Below are 22,543 nucleotides of genomic sequence, written 5' to 3' on the forward strand. Positions count from 1 at the left end.
GACCAGTCTGCCAAGAAACAATTTTGTGGTTACAAATGAACGGGTTTGTACAATAAGTGCTTTTGCGGAATAAATAATCACCGGCATGAAACCTCTGAAAGATATTCAGGGTAATGTATAGTGTGCTGTATCTATGCTACACATATCTCTACTAATTTCTTCAAAGTTTTTTGTAAATCAGACCTACATTGTTTAAAGTACAATTTTGTTCTGCCCATGTCTATTATTGTGGTATATTTTGTTATATAATGTTAATACATTTTTAAATGTGGCTTAAAGGGATAGTTGACCCAAAAATGAAAATTCTGTCATTTACTCACCCTCATGTTGCTCCAAAACTGTATGAATTTCTTTCAAGAATATGGGTAACCAAACAGTTGACGGACCCCACTGACTTCCATAGTAGAAACAAACAAACAAAAAACAAATTATATATATATATATATATATATATATATATATATATATATATATATATATACACTATGGAAGTCAATGGGGTCAATCAACTGTATGGTTACCAACATTCTTCAAAATATCTTCTTGTGTGTTCAGCAGAAGAATGAAATTCATAAGGTTTGGAACAACATGAAGGTGAGCAAATTATTAAAAAAATCATTTGTGGGTCAACTATCCCTTTAAGTGTCTAAATAATTACATAAATACACTCAAAGATGTTTACACTACAAGTTTTTCAAAATCTTTGGGATTTGAAATTGGGATCCTGTAATTGTTTTTTTTGTTTTTTTAGAAGAAATTGATATCCTGCAAGGAGTCATTACATTAAAAAGTAACTAAATACATTTAAAATGATACAAAAAAAATTATATTACAAATAAATGCTTAAAAATTTCTCTTCATCAAATAATCATTACAAAAATACCACAGTTTCACACTTCGTTTCCACACTTCATCATGCAGCACAAACACTTTCAACTATCACTACAGTAAGAAAGGTTTAACCAAATCAGCATATTAGAATGATTTCTGAAAGATGATTGAACAGAGTAATCTTACTTAACTTTGCCAGATCAGATGACCAGATTTGTACTTTTAAGTCAAAATAATTTCTGTAATAATTGAGATCATGCCACAAATGCAATCAAATAGAGCTTGAACAGAGCCTGAAACATTCCTTCAACTCATCTGACATCCAACCATTTGGTGGGAGAGTGTGAGGTTTGTAAAGTCGAGAAGCGAGGGAGATTTTATAGATGGAGGCCTATCAAGGGAGCAGCCTTGGTCTCTGGCCTTTAGCAGCTCACTATTAGTTACACTGATAGATCTCTTAAGACATCAGAGGGGAGATTAGAACACACTTTACTGTGAAAAACAATCCCTTCGGCGGGCCCCTCTACCACAGCCTGATCGATGCACACTCAAACAGGCCTTGTCAGGACTGGGCCACTTGGATTGGCTGGCGCTGGGGAACAGACAGCAGACAAGCTGACAGCGACCCTCCCCATAAGCCTCCCATCGATCTTCTGAAGGCTCTGCTGCCGCACACACAGAGATGCTGTCGGACCCCACTGTGGTGAGCACACAGCGTGACACATACATGCCAACATACACACATGCACACACGCTGTCTTTCCCACATGTGTGTTGAGGGAAGAAAGCAAATGAAATGCTGAATAAATGGGCATTAGGCTCTCTGAAAGGCAGTTTTGTTAGCAAAATTCCTTCTATTTTCACACAGCTGATGATTGCAGACTAAGATATTATTTTCTTAGTGTGTTATAAACTGACATTACAGAAAAGTATTAAAACTAAATGAATTATGTATATGGTATATTTAAAGTTACATACTGTATATTCTATTAATAAGCCTTGCAAAACTATTCAGTCCATAAACTACCATTGCTTCAACTCATTTTACTGAATTACAAATAGTACCCTGTTTCTAGTGAAATATATTCCATTTGCATAAGTACACACTTAAAGTTTACACAGATGAGAAACTAACAAGGGAGCAATTGCCTTCTTATTTGTCAAAGCTTTCAAAGTTATACACATCCAACATAATGTCATGGCAGTTCGTAACTATGTTACACACTGGCAAACTGGTAGCTAATTCATATGAATGGTTTAGGGGGTCCTTCATGCTTAGCCTACTTTCTTTTTTTTTTTAAATAGTATCACTCATTTCACTCATAGTATCACACATTTTCGGACAATTCACAGTGAATTCATACGAAATTGCCACCTTGTAAAATAGTTGCATTTTCCTGTGAGATCGGGTAGACAGATCTTATGTAATTTGTGTGCTCGTAGGTTAGTGTTTTTTATAAGATTATGAAAAAAAAAGAAAAAAAAAGAGAGAGAGAAGTGCAAGGATAAATAATTTATAATGAATCCTGCAATATTCCATGAACAAAAACTGTACTACTGTACTACTTACTGTAATTAACTCTATATGGGTATTAAACAAGCATCTCTTGCCTGTCTGCAAATGGTAACTGGTGACAAGAGCACATTACTCCGGTTTTACTTTGTTTGCACTGGCTTCCAATTTGCTACAGAATTTATTTAAATGTGTTGTTACTGGTTTTTATTGGTATTTTAATAATCCATTCTGCATTATTCTCCTGTTCCCTGTAGTTTCCATCTGGCCCTGCATAACAGTCATTCCAGAGGTGTTATGTGGAGAGGAATTGTTGATACAGAGATGGACCCAAAACATGTCTGTTCTTTCACAATGTAACATGGGTGGTGGAGTCGACATGCTTCTGATTAGGGGGTTTGTTAGGGGGCTAAGGCCCAGAACAATGTGATTACAGTGGGGCTTCCAGAGGACGAATGTGATGAGGAAATCATAGGATTGGAGGAATGTCCCCCTACTGGGCACACACATGGTATTTCGCTCTGTTCCACCTCTCCACGCTCACCGCTGTGGCTTGGACAATGAGCCCTGCAAAGCCCATGACCACTCTCGCTGGTGCAGGATTGCAAAAAACATGTCAGAGAGCCAGTGGGCCCCATAACTCTGCCTGGAGAGCCTTTATGCCATGCAGATATTTGGCGTCCACACATTCCTTCCAGCAGGACAAAACAATATAGGCTCAATCTGGATGTTTTTTCGGCCAACCGATGCTTATTTGTAATATGCATAATTAACATGCATGTAAATGGCTTTCATGAAGTCATAAATAGAGCCTGACGCAGATTCACTGACCCTTCGGCTCAACTGGTATAAGAGTGGGCCATGATGATAAATGGCTTCTATTTATTGGCATGGATTTCACTTGGCAAAAATATTGGCTTTGGATGAACTTCCCTCCACTCTGTTAATGCATTTCGAGACCTCCTCTGGCATTGATTTATCCTAAATACAGCAGCAATCATAATTAGCCCAATTAAAGTGATGAGTAATAACCATGCCGATTATTCATACACCTGGAGACAATTTTCTGATGCTCTACACTATGGTGCATTAATTACCATTGATCCACAGCATGCAATTTCCATTTGCACATTGTTCTATAAATCTCAGCTGTAATTTACACTGAGCAAACAATTATACAAGATTAGTATTCCTTTAGTGACGGTTGCACAGAGCTGGTGTGTGTCAAAAACGTATATTTGCAATGCCACTGTGGGAAACAACAGGAAACGCATCATGTGTGTCATACTAAACAAGTTCAAGTTTGTGGAAAGATATTAAAAGATCTGAAAACCTGCATGTTTTATGTATGATACTGTGATTAACACCTAACGTTCAACAATCATATGCAGTGTGATCAGATATCACTATGAGATTCTCATTTGCATGCTAACTACATGCAAATGACACTTAACAAGCAGTCATATCTATTTAAATGTAAATCAATGCATTCATAGGTCTGTCCTCATTAAACATGGCAGGCTGTTAATGCTGACGTCAATACCCAGATGAAAGAAAAATCACAAATGTGATTTCATTAATATCTCAATGGTTTCTCCGAGTCAGAAGTGAGATTAAAAAGACTGCAAATGGACAATGCAAGTCTCCTGATTTTCAGAGGGGGGTTCTTCAGAGAGACAAGTCCCAGTGTGTGTGTGTGTATGTGTATGTGTGTGTGCGTGTACCTGTATATGTATATTCAATAGAACAACTATATTTGAAATAGAAAAATGTCTTTACTGTCACTTTTGAACAATTAAGTGCATCCGTACTGAATATATATGTACTTATTTTTTTCTATTGCATTTTATTTAGAGTTGATTCTTAAATGAAACATAACTAAAAACTCCATTAAGTCTCCTAAGTTCTGAAAGGAAACTTTGGGCAATATAATTTTGTTCTGGCTAGGTCTGCCATCACAAAATGATATTACTTTCTAAATTGTGAAAGATCTGTTTTCCATTTCTTATTAGAGTCATTGTACTACGCTGTTGCGGTCTCCAGTCATCCATCTGACTGTTCTGTTAAGTCTTAATGTATGGTGAGTGTCAAAACACCGATATAATGCGCAATTAAACATGACTATTACTTGTTTAATAGATACAATATAACACACGTCGGATTCAGCTGTGTAAATGCTGCAAGTCTTTTTACTGGGAAATGAAGAGGTTCTGATGTCATGGTTTTATTGCTCTGCTCTGGGAGTGAGTCTTTTCTTTGGCATTATAATCTCTGAGGAGCACAATAAATGAGCACAGTCTTTATGGTTTAATTGTATAACACTGTCTCGGTGAGTGGCCTTTGGCAATGGGGCTGGCATTCCACTGGCAAGCCCAGAGAATCAAGGAAAGTTAAAGGAGGATAAAATATGCATCTCATCAGTTCAACAGATTTCAGTGGTCAGTCAAGAGAAAGAAAGATTTTTGTGCTGCTTTTGCATAAAATTACTTTTATATACAGTAACAGTTCAATAAACAAAAACTTATCATGAGTAACATAAATTTTAGAGACAGTTACTTAGTTTTCACTCAGTCAATGAAAATAGATCTAAACAAACCCACAGAAGAAACACTATAACAGAGCAAAACACGGTATATGTGTTTCGAATGAATAAGCATTTTTGAATGACTCGACTGAATCAATAAGTCAATGACTCACTCATGAAGACAGTCACTTGTTTTGTTTTTTTTTGTTTTTTTTTCTGAATAAATCTGTGTTTAGAAAGAATCATTTAAATCAATGTATCAGTTATTCTCTTATAAAGACAATCACTTGCTTTGTTCCTTACTGAATCAGCGTTTCTGAATGAATTTGTTGAATAAATTACATAATGATTTGGTTATAACTACAGTCACTTGTTTAGTTTCTGAATTAATAAGCGTTTTTGAACAAATTAGTTGAGTGAATTATTAAAATGACTCAATCGTAAAGACATTCACTTATTTAGTTCCTGAATCAGTCAGCATTAATGAATGAATCTGTTTAATAAATTATGCAATAACTCATTCATAAAGTGTTTTCGAATAAATCAGTTAAGTGAATGAGTCAAATTACTCACAAAGACAGTCGCTTGCTTTATAACAGAATTAATCAGCTTTTATGAACAAAACAGTTTAATATCATAATAAATCATTCATAAAACAGTCAATTGTTTTGTTTCTAAATGAATCATCGTTTTTTTTTTTTTACAAATCGGTTGAGTGAATAATGCCAGCAACTCATAACATAAAGACAACTATTGCCGTAACAATGTAACCCAGAGAAAGAGTCACTAAAAACTCCCAACCACTAATATACAGACTGAAAATATGTCTGGACAAGCAAACAAGTTGAGTGATACAAACAGTGAAAAGTCCAAATGCTGCTGGACTTTTATTTCAGCACCTATGGAATGATGACAAATCAGATTTGAGGACTGAAACTAACAATTGTATACAAGCAGAACTATATTTATCTATTGTTTGTTGTCATTGAATAAACCTTCCCCTAAATGGCATGTAGAACAATATAAACCAAGATTGGTCGTTTTACATGTCGGACTGACTAGGACAGAGTGGGAGGTTCTTGGTCAAAATAAGATGCATTGTGGACCAGACTTTATGCTGTTAGTCAAAGGTCTGGCTACATGAGATAATTAAAACTCTACCAAGACGGCTCAGGAATCCAGTAGGTAGATCATCACCCCTTAAAAACCAGTCACTGAACCCTCTATGGGTTCTGTTTCATTCCATTTGACAAATACCTCAACAGTGGAATCTTAGCGGAAAAACGTCTGGAGATTAAAAGGAAAGCAAGCCTGGAAATGTCTGCCGGTCAATTTTCCATGATGGGTATATTAATCTTAGTGGAGTGCTCTCTGTGGCATTTGGAGTCACTCTCCACAGTCCCAAGCACCGGCCGTATGTGTTTAAAGACACGGCTCACAGACAGTGGCTTCCTGAAAGGTCAATGCACATCTCAAAGGCATCCCACAACCTTTAAAGGTCTTCTCTTTTGTCCCCTCTTTAAGTGGCAGAGGCATCAAAGAGCGGTCCGTGCTGTTTGGAGCTTTCCGCAACAGATGGATTACAAGTTCAGATGTGCTGGATAAATTAAAGAGCAAAATGACGCCTCGGGGCTGTACTTTACAGCTTTAGCTCCTGATAGCATCTCCACTGAACATCTTAAATGAAAAAAAGTATCTCTGTTGAGTCTCGGCTCAGATTCAAGCTCCCGGCTTTCATCATTCTAAGCCTAAGAGCGCAACGTTTTTTCCGGGTGGCTATTGTAGCCTCCACGCACTGCTGCTCTGGAATATCCAGTGTTATGCTTGGCATTCAAGGTAGAGAGCAGACTCAAAGGTTGGAGAGCAGTACAAGTGCACTGGAGCTTGAAATGCTTTAATAAGCTGAGGGTGCAGAAATTGTGGTCTCTCTGGAATGATGCATGGACTCACCAGACTGATCCACACTACGGTGTAAAAGAAAGTGTGTGTGTGTGTTTGTCTCTCTGATGTCGACCTCTCTGCTTCTCCAGCTGGTGGGGGCGATGCAAAACCATCCTGTGTGAACTTTGGAACCTGGTTTCCTCCTGCATTTCTCATCTTTGCCGTGTTTGACCGGAAACGTATGCTTTTCAGGGCTGGTGGAGGGCATATTGGACAGCTTCACCTCGTTGGACAAACTTGTGTCCTTATGCGTTAGAGGTACAGTAACTGTAATCAGCATACTGTAGATTCAACTGTTATGCCCTTTAGGCAAGTTCAGAGATATGTGTGAATGCCATCTGTGCTCATTTCATTGGGTCACAGGGATTTGAAAAAGCTCTTAACTTAACTTTTTTGTGTAACGTGTGTGGCATTTTGTGTGGCTGGTCTAGGAAAGACATGCTAATATAAAAAAAAAAGAAGACTTCAAGGATTAGTTCACTTAAAATTTCCTGATGATTTACTCACCCCACGTCACCCAAGATATGCATGTCTTTCTTTCTTCAGTCGAAAAGAAATTAAGGTTTTTGAGGAAAACATTCCAGAATTCTTCTCCATATAGTGGACTTCAATGGGGTCCAAATTGCAGTTTCAGTGCAGCTTCAAAGGGCTCTACATGTTGGTTCCCGTTGAAGTCTACTGGAGAAAAATCCTGGAATGGTTTCCTCAAAAACCTTAATTTATTTTCGACTGAAAAGGAAATTTTAATTCTGAAGTGAACTACTCCTTTAAAATAAAGGAGAGTCATATTTAGGGATTCTACACTGACCCGATGCAACAGTGTGGTGCAGGACAAGATTTGATGTTACTTACAACATTTATTAATCAAAGGTAATGTTACTTTCTGCATTTACTAATACAATATTAAAATGTAGTACACTATTGTATATGTTAACATTAGTTAATGCACTGTACAACTGTAACATGAACAAAAAAATGAACAGCTGTATTTTTAACAAACATTTACAAAGGTTAATAGATGCTGTAAACATATATTGTTCACTGTTAGTTTATGTTAACTAATGCATTAGATAATGTTAACAAATGAGACCTTATTGTACCAAAACATTTTTACACCCCAAATGTTTGAACGGTAGTGTAAGAACATCCTAGAAATCGCATAACAATGTGCCATAGCACCTTAGCAACCGCATGGCAAAACCCTGGTATGGCAGCAACGTTTGCACATGGTGAGTCAAGTTTTGCACAAAATTGTGTATTTCCCTTAGAAGGTCTTTGGAAATACAGCTTTATTGAGGAGGAAGTATTTTGGGAAACTCTGGTTGTTGGATGCCTGCCTCTTCCCTGCAGGAGAGGGGTGGAGCACAGCTTGCCCACTTCATCACATGGACACCCGAGGCTATCCCAGGAGGCAATGGTGTAGCAACCAATATAACTGGGAGGGGACATGTCCTCCTTACTATTTGGGAGATAATTATTATAATTTAAAAGTTTCATTTTGCTTGGCCATTGTTCAAAGAAAAAAATAATGCAGCCATTAAATCTGCTTTGTACAAAAATGTTACAATTATGCCGAAATCTGTGAACTTTACACGAAGGCTTATACTTTTCAATACTACTGGGTGAATGTGCAAAGCAGATATGTTTTATATTGTGCCCCTCCACTATTCAGACAATACCAATGCCCTTGCCAAGATGCCTAAAAAAAAAAAAAAAAGCATGTGGAGACCCATGGGATTCTGCTGCTTGCGCTCATTTACAAAAGCAACAAACATGTGCAGGACAATGCAGGTGTAGTATTAAGCACTTTTAGTACCTAAAGCATAAACAATGTATATAAAGTGATTACGGTGCAGGATAATTGCCAGAAACAGTTCCGCTGAAAGAAACAGTCTGGGTCAGGAGGATATAAAGAGTGTAATAGTACTGTAAATCTCTGTGGTGTAAATGGAAGTGCACTTTAAGGCCTAATGAGAGACAAAGGTTACACTGTCATGTGCATTACATCTGCCCTCTTCTCTCTGGTTAACTATAATGATCTGACCGAATCGACAACGCTGCTGAGGCGCCACACAAATGAATCCCCGGCAGACACGCTGAGGTCTCATTGCCCAGCGCTGTGATTAAAACGAAGCACTCGAACACAAACAAAGCAAACCCACATCTAACTTCAAAGAGCACTGTCAAGGACTTTGGCGCGCTCATCCGAGTGCTCCGCTATGGGAGCTCAGTGACATGAATGACCGAGCGAACACAAGGTCTGACTTGGAAATAGCAGCGTAGCCTCGGATTGTTTTAAAATAAACTTCTCTCCAGAAGAAGTGTCAGAGGATGTGACAGCATGAGAATTCAGAGAATGGCCCACTTGTATTTGCCCTCGCTGTATGGCTGGCCAGGTTCCTCGCAATCTGATTGGACGGATCGCATGAGCCACTGACATTCAATATATATATATATATATATATATATATATATATATATATACACACACACACACAATATTTTTCAGTTTCAAAATAAAAAATAAATACGTTTTACAAGAAAAAAACTATTTTAGTCTTTCTACTTAAAAAATGTACAAAATGATACTATTTATAAATGCATATATACAAACGGACTGTAAAACAAAGACACAGTTATAATAGTATCAATATTAAACGATTTATATTGATACTTATTTTCTGAGAAAGTTAATTTTTTAATACATTTTAATACATTTATGTATTTAGTAAGTCTTATTATTGTAATTTTGCTTAAGTAAACGTGTTTTATTTAGCATAGTTTGGATACCGTTCAAAAGTTTGGGGTCTGTTAATTATTTTATTTGTATTTTTTTGAAACAGCAAAAACAGTAATATTGTGACATCATATTTTATTATGTATCTTAAAATGTAATTTATACCTGTGATGGCAAAGCTAAATTTTCAGCATCTTTACTCCAGTCTTCAGTGTCACATGATCTTTCAGAAATCATTATAATATGCTTATTTGCTGCTCAAAAAACATCTATTATTGCATAACATTTATTATTATTATTAGTAATAAATATATTAAATAAAAACTATTTCTGACCTCAAACCTTTGAAGAGTCGTTTTTTTTTTCAGGAAAACAGGACAAAAACACAAGAAACATGTGGGTGCTTTCCTGAAACATGTGAGAGCAATAAAGGAGCATAGCCTTCGTCAGGAACTCATTAATAACAGTGCTGTCAAAATCCAAGTATGATTTCAGAAAAACAGACACGCAGCACTCAGAGAGGCTTCCATTGTGTTTGTCCTTGTGAATGGTGAGCTTCCCCCTGTGTGGGAAGAGAGAGAGCGAGAGAGGGGGCTGCTCAGTCCGAAGCAGGCCTGGAACAGTGGTTGTCAGAAAGGCCTTGTCCTGCTGTCAGGCCAGCACCACGCTCATCGATCACAGTCACACCCCCTTCCAGTCCGTGTCCCATCCACCATCGGGGGTCCATGCCGCATAAACAGCCCTATCTGCCGCCTGGGGCCTGCATTCCAGGGCCTGCAGAAACCATCTTTGAAGTGAAAAGCACTGGGTCTGCTTTAGAAAGAGTCCTCTTACCCTTCCGACTGCCTCTTACTCCGGCGCTTTGGGAAGGTGTTGCCATAAAGGAACAGTTGGAAAAGCAAACAAGCTCTGACGCCCTGAAAAGACTCGAGACACAGCCCTGGCACTGTAGAACTCGTCTTGGGCATTGTGATTTGTGGCTTTCTTCATTTTAATTAATTCTTGGGTCAGGACTTCAGAATGGTGTCTTCAATACAACTGCATCGTCTGTAAACCCACGCAGGTTATTTAGACGGCTGCTTTCCCACAAGATTCCTGCTCTGCTGACGTTTGGTGGAAACAGTATTATTGCTACAGGGGTTTCTGAGATTTAATTAGTTTTTGTTATGGAGAGTGGAATGATGGGATTTTCAAAAGTCAAATATCTCCTTGGGTGTTTACTCGGATGCATCAGGAAAAATGCAGCTGGAAGACTACACAAATAACTCACTGCTGAATTAATTTGTTTGCAGGATTAATTGACTTTTTGCACTGTAACAGCATATTTTTGGTTTCACAATTGGATTACACGGACAGCACTATTGACCTGGAATAATAAATAGCATTTATACTAGGACTGGGCCATATGACGATATATATTGTGGTGACTACATAAAGTGTCTATCGTTAGAGATTTTGCTATATCATTTAAATCATGGTATGCAGAATTGGGGGAAATGCATTACAAGTAACGCAAATTATGTAATCAGATTAAAAAATTCAAGTAACTAGTAAAGTAACGCATTACCTTTAAATTTACAACAAAATTGTATAAAAAAGTAACACAGTCAGTTATGTCTCAAGTGAACGTAAACAAATGGGCAAATATCATAAGCATATTAGACCTGTGCATTAGGTCTTAAAGTGACAGCAGTCTAATATACCTTCTGCCATCTGTGTCATTATTGTTAATCAAACAAAATGACAAATTGAAAATCATTCACTGCTCTTTACTAACTTTTGTATATTTAATAAGAATCAATTTCTATGCAATTCATATAGTGAATACCATGCATTTGATTATTCAAATTCTGTAGTATATGTTATTACATTTTAAAACTGAAAAACTTTACCTCATTTGTATCTTTGTTCTATTATATTTGTCCTATTGTTTGTAATTTACTTTATTCTTATTATTTATAAAAATAAATAAAACAAAACAACTAAATTGTGATATATACCGTTATCATTGAATAATTTTGTAATAATTTCTTATATTGTGAAATAAGATTTTGTTCATATTGCCCAACCCTAATTTATACCATGTTTCACTACCATCTGCTGTCAGCTGAACTGCTTTTTTTCATGTCTTGGCCATTTGGATAAGTAACCTCTCATGGTTTATATGTTGCAAGCACATCCCGAAGTAATCTCACATCGTTTGCACATAATCGCACATATTCGTTGGAAAAACAGCTAGAAAAATACTCAGGGAGCGAGTGTCCCCTCGCTTGAAATTGATAGAAAAACCAAATGCAATGAGTCAGAGGTACAATAATAGCTTCCATCTGGGACCTGACCCTAGTTTACACAGGATAATTCCAGCATGAAAGGCCCGCAGCAAACCTGAAAATGACAGCGCTCTTAAGAATAAAGCTTCGGTCATGTGTGCGAAAAGCCAGTCTTTCCTGCAAAGGTGTTAAACGATTACCAGACCAGGTGAAACCACACACAAAAAACAAAAAAAAACAAGGACAAGTCTTATTATGTTTCTTTTTTTAAAGGATAAAACAAATCTCTTTTCCGCTACTGCTACATAGATTAGATTAGTTACTTTTAGTTCTCAGACTAACTTGGATCATTGGGCTTCGCTCACCAAACAGATATACATGCTTCTGAGTCAGCTACTTTTTCCTCAACTATGCTTATTTAGTGGGTCTGACACTCTGTCATAGTGAATTATAGCACAAACCACTGCCCTCCTGTTTCTAAAGGAGACAATATCAAGGGCACAATCCCATGAGTTGAGTCCTAAGAAAATACCCAGGTTACTTAATGAACACTACACACACATTCAAATTACACAAAGTGTTTTAAATGAACGTAGCGCATAAGGAGAAACTGTGTTATTTCAACTAACAAAGCGTCCAATCAGATGCCCTAAAACCCTTCTCTCTTCTCTTCTTCCCAAAAGAATGGGCTGTAACTAAGCACACATTACCACATGACCTGGGGACATTTAATATTCAACAATATTCAACAATATTATTGATCTGCCTGCATTGACACCATTATATGAGAACTGAACTGAGCTGGATGATGACATCACGGTTTTCTCCAGAGCGGCTATATATATGTAAATGAACTAAATGAATAACTTTTTTACAACAAAAATGAACCGTCACTGAACTTACTTGAGCTGGACTGTGACGCTATTTTCTTGTAGAGACAAACTTTGTTGCATTATTTTCCGGTTATCACTGTAATGCTGCTTTGAAACAATCTGTATTGTAAAAAGCGCTACATAAATAAAGTTGACTTGACTTGACTTGATCAATATGAGATTTCTGGGGCTTTATTTTGTCAGAGCCCCAATGATTATGTGCAGTGTGCAGTGCATTTTCTGATGCCTGAGCAAATCCAGGTCCTGTCTGAAGCCCCATTTTGCCCACTCATTACTGCCAATGGCTCCAACAAAGACCCAAAAGAAATGAGCCAAAAAGCAGCACATTAGGAACACGTTTTCTCATTGCAAGTAGGGGAGATTTGGTCAGTGCAACCTACAATAGCCATTATTTCAGGAGAACTGGTGTGGATGGCAGGGTGGTGACTGGGGATCTCAAAATCTCATTCAGAGAAAGATTAAAGAGTGATGTAAAACACCTGGTATGAGATCGCTGGACAGACACGCAAATACAGCCTTTGATCCACAAGCCAGGACAATCATCCACCAAGACGACAGAACACTATTTCAACCCACTTACGGTGAATCGGTCAGAATCCAGAGGTGGAAAAAACAACACTCTGGACTCCCTGTACTACCGTTACTCATACTGCTTACGATTAGCGTGTGCTAATTGTGCCACAAAATGAAAAATCTGCACAGATGAAGATCTATTAAAGTCCCATCATCTGCTTGAGTGAGAGAGCACGACCCTTGAAGGAGGCCTCACTGCTGTATTAAGCTTTTTCAGGAGTGTTTTTAATTGTCCATCGAGGTGAGCACAAACTATCCTAACTGACTGAATGCTCTTTAGGGACTTTCAGTCTTAGCAATCAGTGCATAAAATTAATGAGCTGTCCTGCTGCTGTGATTTGAAACAAAGCCGAGCAAGCGAACACGTTCCCCATCTGAGCCTCATGTTTTGGGTATTGCAAAACTCAGCCTCATTATCACCACTACCGACTCAAAAGGAAACTCACCACTCAGAACACACGAACAACACAACCGCAGTGAGAGCGGTTGGTTTTTGAAACACTTCTACAGTGCATTTAAAGATGTTTTTGTTGTATTTCAATTTTCTAAAGTATGTGAAAATAAAATAATAAAATTAAATTAAATTAAATTAAATTAAATTAATACAATGTCATTCAAGAGTTTGGTCACTGTGATTTTGCCAAGGCATGTTCTTTGATCAATATATTTTGTTGAATATTCCTGTCCATAAATTTAGTCATAACCCTATCCCTACCCCTAAACCTAACCCTTTCCATAACTCATCCATAAAATGATAGGTGAATAAAATTGATGTAGAAGCACCTTACCCTGGTTGTAAGCCTAAACTTGACATAAATTGTAAACTTGTCCCTCAAATCTAATTGGTTGATTGGGATGTTGTTCCATGATCAACAAAGATGTTGATCCAGGACCATGTTGTACTAGGTTAAATCAAAAAATGTTGTCTATTAAAAAGAAATTAATACTTTTATTTAGAAATGACATGTTAATTGACCAAAAGTTACAATGAACCCATTTATAATGTTACAAAGGATTTCTATTTCAAATAAATGCTGTTCTTTTTTACTTTTTATTCATCTTGTAATCCTAAAAACAAATGTATCACTTTTTTTTTAACATTGATAATAATAAGAAATGTCTTGAGCAGCAAAACAGCGTATTAGAATGATTTCCGAAGGATCATGTGACATTGAAGACTGCAGTAATGATGCTGAAAATTTAGTTTAGATAGAAAACAGTTATTTTAAACTGTAATAATATGTCACAATATTACAGTTTTTACTGTATTTTTGATCAAATAAATGCAGCCTTGGTGAACATAAGAGACTTCAAGACATGTTGCAGATATTCCATTTGGTGTCAATGTCAATTTAAATGGTCAAATCCTAGTGTGACTGTACTTAAGGATTGACTAGGTATGAAAAATGATAAACAAATAGCAAATTTGTACATTGCTAAACTGGTGGGATTTTGGGTTTGTAGCATAAGTATTCTTTTCAAAAGTGAGGGACACCAGTAGACCTACATCAGGACAGAAGTACAGCTGCTTTGAGGTGGTGCATCACTAAACCAGATCAGTCCCCAAATCTGCCTGAAAACCAAGAATAGACTCCGTTAGGCTGTATTAAATCCAGCTTTTGGCTCAGAGGTTTCCATCCAGCTTTAAGGGCTTGTTAAAATAACCCATTGCACTTTCTGCCGCCGCATTAATAAGATCTGATAACTAATCAGGGATCGCGAGCACAGGGATTGTATATCTTGGTAAATCCAGCCGGAATGTAAACCATTGGCACTCTCAAAGGAGCCCCGTGGCAGCTGCGAACATGGGAAGCTTCACAAAACAGACAGACATCCGGCTCAAATACTCCTTTTATTTGCTGTTTTAAGATCAAATTATGGTTAGAAGAATTTCACACAGATTTTAGATCATTGACTCGCTCCATTTCATTATCATAATGAGTTGTAATTTCCAGTCCTGGACTAATTTAACTAAACAGTGCAATGCAGCAGCCAGACGGCAAAACTTGGATGAAGAATGTGTGAATAACAGCGCAAATAAAATATGGTGCAATATTTCTACACGCTTAGTGCTGACACCGTTACAGTGGAGTCTTTCTGTTGGCGATAATGAACATGTGAAAATCCACTTAAGAATCACCCCTAGGTCTACGGCTCTAGCGATGCTGATAATTAAAGTAACCTTCATTTCATCTGTTGGAAATATATCACTTCTCTCCACAAGTTCACACATATTAACGCACAAAATCACACTCATTCACACAAAAGCTCACACCCACACGTGCACATGCATATATGCGTTTGTGTTTGATTTAGAGAAACGGTTCATTTGCATTCAGAAAGCAAATCCCTTTAAACATACTACAGGCATATTAATGTTCTCACTTCCCTTTACAGCAAGGCAAAATATAGTAGTAAAAACTTCTTCATATTTTTAAGCCTTCACAATCCAATTCCTAAATCTCATTAGCCAAGCATGTACTTGAAATGAAGGGTATAATTAGTTTTTATCAAAGGAACCATAGAAAAAGTAATCTAAACGTAATCTAACCATGTTTTCCAATAAATTAACATAAGAGAGAATGATTTTGAATCATTTTGATTCATATGAACCAAAATAACAATACACAGCAATTAGTTTTACTAATATATTTTAATAAATGAAAAAATGGCTACTTCTGAATTTTCAGCCTATTGGTGGAAGATGTCCCACTTTGCTCCTGACACACCTTTTATAATGTAGCATTATCAAATGATGATACATGACTGAATGAATGAATGAATGAATTTATTTATTTATTTATTTATTTATTCTAAAATCTAATTTCAAAATGGCTATACTAAATGAACACAGTGCTATGCTTTACTCTGAAACACAGCACATATATTATTTAATTAAATCCCACATTATCGATTTGATAATGACACTCTAAGATTGTGATTCTAGTTTTAGAATCAATTAATTGCGATGATGCTTTATTTTATTTTCTTAAAATATTAAATATCAAAATAATCCCAATCTTCTTCTGAATCCTTTTTTTTTTTTTCTAAGATAAATTGTGTGCTATGTGCTATTCACTTCCAGTTCAGATACTGTAATCCAACACTCAAAATGTTAACTCTTTTGCATCTCAAGTAAAACTTCTCAATCCAAACATTTAAAAAGTCATTTCCCAGGAAACTGCATGCAGCGTTTGTACTCCACAAAGACAAAAAGCTATTAATTATTTAAGAGGGACTCCCTCAACAAAGCATCAAAACCCGCTATATGACTCATCCACACTTGAAGTGTTGAAATGGAAGTCTGCACACCTCAAAATATCTCTGTCAGAGTCACACTCGGGCTCCCTGCCGTAATCAATCCGTTAGCACAGCGGGCCTGCCAAAAGATTTGTGACTTAGACCCTTCCTTGCACATGAGTGTACGACGCAGCAGCTGTCACACTCTGGTAATATAAGCCCTTATTAGTGTCCATTAGGCTGCACTGAAACTAATAAGAGATTGTCAAATACATCCAAACATTCACACAACTCTTCAGAAAACAGAAGGGCATGGTGAATCATGCTCTTAATGCAAAGCTTGTCGACATGATGACTTCCATTAAAGGGTGATCAGGAGGAGGAACAGTAGAGATTTATTGATGAGATAAAAAAAAAAAAAAAAAAATTCTACTTGTTAAGTGCACAAAAATGATGCTGAGATTTATTTAATGACATCACATTGATTTGATCACTCACTCACTCACTCACTCGCCCATTTATTCACTCAATCATTCAGTCGCTCATCGATCAACCAACCAACCAACCAATCAGTATTATATTTACTTATAGTTTTCATTAATATTTTGCATTCACTTGAATTTTTATATTTCCATTTTAATTTAATTATTAATAAATAGTTAAGTTTATTAGTTAAGTATTTTTGTTGTGTGCTTTTTTTAATTTTTATTCGTTTTTTATAATATTATTTATATTTAAAGGTATAGCGGAGTATTTTCCCGAATTTTAGAAAAGAACCGCCCTCTCCACTTTTTGAAAAAATGCACATGCGCAACACTCTACCTGCTCCCGAGAGGGAACGCCTATTAAACGTGTGCACGAGAGAGCATGCACGAGCTAATCATAGCTTACATTAACTTTTACTAGCAGTGATTTTAAATGGATTTCTCCAAATAGCATGCCAAACTTTACCTGTCAAGTAGAAACTTCGTGACTGAGGCATCAGTGGGAAGCCCAACCTGTGTTTTGAGCGCACGCCATCGTGTGAATCGTGTGCACGAGCACGTACGACGGCCTTACATAAACATATCACCAGAATGATTGACACTTAGGAGGACCAATAGTCTTGATGATCCACCCGGAAAAAGAAAATTCTCCGCTATATCTTTAATTTAATTAAATTTTTAGTGATTTATTTCCAGTTAGTAATTGTAGTGCTTCTGTATGCTTAAGCTTATTTCAGTTAGATGCCAAGGCAACATATAAAGTATATTCCAAATTACAAAATTGTTTTTAATAGTTTTAGATTTAGTTTCCTGTAGCAAACAGTAGAGCGTTGGCGCTTGCAACGCCATGATCATGGATTCGATTCCCAGGGAAAGCAAGAACTGATAAGAATGTAAATGTCTAGCTTGAAATGCAATGTCAGCTGCTTTGGATAAAAGCGTCTGCCAAATGCATAAATGTAAATGTAAAAACAACCCTGGCTCACTCATTCTTTCAATCACTCATTCAAAGTCATTCAATCACTCATTCATCTCATTTACTCTTTCATTACATCACTTGTTTATTCATCCACTCATTCACTAGGTCATTCACTTATGTGCTTATCAAAGCCCTCCCATTGCCCTGTCATTATCATTTATATCCTAGAGACACACTGAATCACTTGACAGGCGTCTGGTTCTACACACCACAAATGGGTGTTTGGATTGATAAATTGTATGGAGCAGTCACCTTCAGAGGCATCAGTCCTGCATTTCTCCTGCCAAACCACAGGCTAGAAAACTAGCCAGCAAAAATGCATGACCATGCATAACTATTTGAAATGTACGGTCAGGCCTCAGACATCAGCATTTGTATTCAGTTTCATCGTGTTTTGGCTGATCCCACGTTTCATTCCAGTCATGGGGTAAAACGAGAAACGCCAAAATCACATGTGTTTCATATAAATCACTTTGATGAGTAAGGAATTAGGAGAGAAATATTGTCTGCTTACGCATAATAATGAGGAACTTTCTAAAAAGTTAGATTCTCAAATCAGTTGCCATAGCTAAATAAATATTTATTTATATATTTGTAATTTAATTTGACTGACAATCAACATAACCACATTGGAATGATGTAAATTTATCTGCAGTTTAATTAGCCATATAACAAATTTAAAGAATAATTATTACAAGCAGAGTGTAATAATAATCAGTTACGAAATGTCTTTGATCTTCAAAGGGAAGAACGTCATCCCTAATCTTAAAGCACCAGGTCAGAGGTCACAGATTATTAATGATTTAACCACGTTCCTCCGACTACACGGGCCAATAACAATACAAGAGGTCAAGTTTAGCCTATCATTGCCATGTTTAATAAAATCTCAGGAACAACAGCATACTCTTTTTTTTTTTTTTTTTTTTTGAGCAGGGAAAACTGTAGTGTGGTCTTGTTTTCCTCATCACTTCGCCTATGGCATGCAAGTCTCAGATGCATCTTGATGTAAACACCCTCATGACCCATTTTGCAGCTGTTCCACATATAGTATTCCATAACAGACACATAAATACACACAAACACAGACGTCTAACTGAACACAAGCTGACAATCAGGGATACTCTCACATCAAGGGTACATTTGGACAGAGAACATGGTGAAAATCTCAAAATCTCTGAGTACTTCTGGAGTACAGAGGATAGACGCAGAGCATTTTATGAAGAGCAAAAGTGATTTCTCCAGGGAGATGGCGTAACTCAAATAAAACCATAGGCAGGACTGCAGTGCTCAAGCCAGCTGCCAGCCAATCTATTATCAGCTCCCTGAACCACAGCAAAACTCACATGTGTATACACACCAGACCAAATGTTTTTTAGGGCACTTTCAAACTAAACCTTTTAGGTGTGAAAACAGATTTCCAAACTTGGGTGTCCATTTGAAAAGGTGGTCTGAAGTAAGTACAATAGAGTTCATAATTGGTATAAAACGCAATAACAGCTTAACTTTTGGAACTGAATCGCTATTGATCGCATTCCCATTCCCCAGCATGTTTCTGACTATTTCTCATGACTGCTTCTCTCTGTATAAATTGTGTTTGAGAGCAGCTCTGCATTCTTTCAATGCATCTGCTTCAGACAAACGCAAATGTGGTTTTGTGCGTATTAAGTTTAGGTGGTAAATTCAAAGGGGCATTAACAATGTTAATGATGCAAATAGTGTAATGGACCAGCCATAGTGGTTCAGAAAAGGCAAACTTCCTTATGCACCATTCAGGACAAATTCTTGGGTTCAAATAGTGCAAACGTAGGGGGGTCATTGTTTTTAAATTGAAACACAGTGTTAAAAACACAGTGTCCACACAGTGTTAGAAAAATGTCCAAAATCTGTACCATTAGGGGTACAACAGCTTGTCACTGGGGCATTACCCTTAAAGGGACAACTCTGTACCTTATCTACCCTTAAAGGTGCATATTAGTCCCTTAAAATAGTCATTTGTATCTTTAAGGTACTACTTTGAACCTTTTAAGGATAAATAAGGTACCCCTAAGTAAGGATACTGCCCCGTGACAAGATGTTGTACCCCTAAAGGTAAAATTTTTGCACAAACGGCATTTACATCTAAACCCAAACTCTAGCATTACAACTCAATCTGATCCTCTGAATCTAATGCGAGACAAAGAACGATTGCCAAGATATTATCTTTTCATCAGTTTACAATGTTTAAATATGAGTATATGAAGAGAATTTGTGTCTTTAGACTATAAAAAGTCACATGAAGTCTCACATGCTTTACATCAAACACACACACACACTCACTTATCCATCTTCAATGACTAACGTCCATCTATTTGTGTGTCTGATGAGGTGATGCAGAGAAGTGTTTCACAAGCTTAACTGCTTCAAGATGCCTTTTAAGGGGGTCTGCACCACAGATCTTCTCTGTCCTCGGTTACACAGAACTCTCATATTCCTCTCTCCAGAGCATGTCTGACAGATCAGAGGTGTGTCCATATCTGGGAAAAATCCATTTGCACTCAGAGTGCGGGACAGATACTCAACTCACCATGGAGTTTAGAAACATTTCCATCGTGAGCCAAATGCTTCGCCATTACAGACAATGAGCAGCATAAACAAATGAATGGTATTCCAGGGAAACACTCAGTTGTCCTATTTAGAGCTGCTGTCTACAGAGCTGGTGCTAGTACATTACGCTGATGAAAGGAAGAAAATGGGCCGTGAAATGAAAAAGGCACTGTAAAGGAGGAAAGTGTGCATGTGAGAGAAAAACTCTACCTTGGCATGCGACTCCCCGCTCCTCGTAACCTATGTTGCACAGGCATTTCCCAATAGGCACCAGCCACTCTCCCTCAGTGCTGCAGTACATTTTTGGTGGATCCTCCTCCCTGGAATTGTTGACGCAGGAGCCCCTAACCTCCACCAGCGACTGAGAGTCCGTGGGTACCGTGTCAGGAAACATAGCCAGGTTCCTCACTGTAAACGGGCATTTTTTAAAGTACACCCGCACCGAAACCAGGGCCACACATGCTCCCACGTCCTGGAAAGCCAGGTAAAAGCCCTTCTTAGTCATGGGCCCCACCTCACGCACCTCAGTGTTTAACTTCAGGATGCGGTCGCCTAGGTCCATCTGAGTAAAGCTCTCATCGGCGGCGATTGTGTCTATTTTGGAGAACTGGTGCTCACGGAACTTACTTCCCTGGTCTTCATCTGTCTCCAGGTAGTGTAAGTTGAACGTCTCTTTGCAGGTCAGGACCATGGGAATACTGTTGCAGTCTCTCAGGGTAAACTTCAGCTCCACATAGATCTTCTGCGCGGAATTACGAGGAATCCAGTTGGTCCTCAACCAGTTGTTCTGGCTGTACTCCATTACGTTGCACACCTGGAAGGTCCGGATGGGTGTGTAGTGCTCATCCACACCGCTAATTTCCTCCCACTGCAAAAAACGAGAAAGAAGTTAATCAAATCTATTCCGAGGAAAGCGAACGGCTACTGTACTCCTACATTTCAAGCGGAAGCGAGACAAATGTAAAACACCTGAACAGCGGGCTTATTTATTTCTCAAACACATTTGGAATAATGAATTGTTTCAAGTTAACATCTCCCCTGTTCATATAATTAATGTGGGGCGTAATTAACCAGGACTTCCTGAGCACTCTCCCTTGTAAGGCGAGCCTGACAAATCATTTTGTTTTGTCACTTGGGGTGTCCGAAGTCACAATGCGGCCAGAAGTCTTGAGGTTTAACGTACACAAAGCAGAATAAATGATGAACTGAGAGGCAGTGTTTTCTATTACAATAATGGAGCAGTATAAGGCTCTCTGTCAAGCTGAAGTTTATAAAAGCCCTTGGCTGAGTGAGACTAGGCCTCTGGAGTGGCTGCGAGCTGTTCATTACCCGGCAGAACAAGTGTGCCCTGAGACTGAAGAATTGCCTATTTGTGTTTCAACTGTGAGGGTGCTTAATGAAACACCCAAAAAAGTTCCTTTTCAGACCTCAAGAATTGTATGCACTGTTTTGCATCACATTGTTAGATACACAGCCTTTATTTTGGAAGAAAAGTAAACTGACTGAACTCATTGACAGCTGGAATTCCAACCACATATTTTTATGCAAATTGTGGGATATTTCATAATTAATGCTATGTGGACAACCAATTTCTGAAATACACCTATATATATATACATGTATTATTATTGCCGTTCAAAAGTTTTGGATCGGTAAGATTTTTAATATTTTTAAAAGAAGTCTCTTCTGCTCACCTAGGCTGCATTTATTTAAAAAAAAAAAAAAAAAAAAAAACAGTAATATTGTTAAATATTATGACAATTAAAAAAAAACTGTTTTCTATTTTAATGTATTTTAAAATGTATTTTATTCCTGTGATCAAAGCTGCTTTTTTTTTTTTTTTTTTTTTTTTTTGCATCATTACTCCCGATCATCGTCACATGATCCTTCAGAAATCATTCTAATATGCGGATTTGATGCTCAAAAAACATTCATTATTATTATAAATATTGAAAACAATTTGTTTTTCAGGAC

General features: G+C 37.4%; 1 protein-coding gene across 2 annotated transcripts in view; it reads right to left on the reverse strand.

Moving 5' to 3' along the window:
* epha3 (eph receptor A3) overlaps positions 1-22,543 on the reverse strand; it is a 125,030-nt gene that overhangs the window by 86,876 nt on the left and 15,611 nt on the right. For both annotated transcript variants that reach the window (XM_084421090.1, XM_084421091.1), the window contains exon 3: positions 20,780-21,437. In XM_084421090.1, coding sequence (XP_084277216.1) covers positions 20,780-21,437 — 658 coding nt within the window. The remainder of the gene's footprint in view (positions 1-20,779; positions 21,438-22,543) is intronic.

The sequence above is a fragment of the Rutilus rutilus genome (assembly GCF_951802725.1).
Source record: "Rutilus rutilus genome assembly, chromosome: 10".
Lineage (NCBI taxonomy): Eukaryota > Metazoa > Chordata > Actinopteri > Cypriniformes > Leuciscidae > Rutilus > Rutilus rutilus.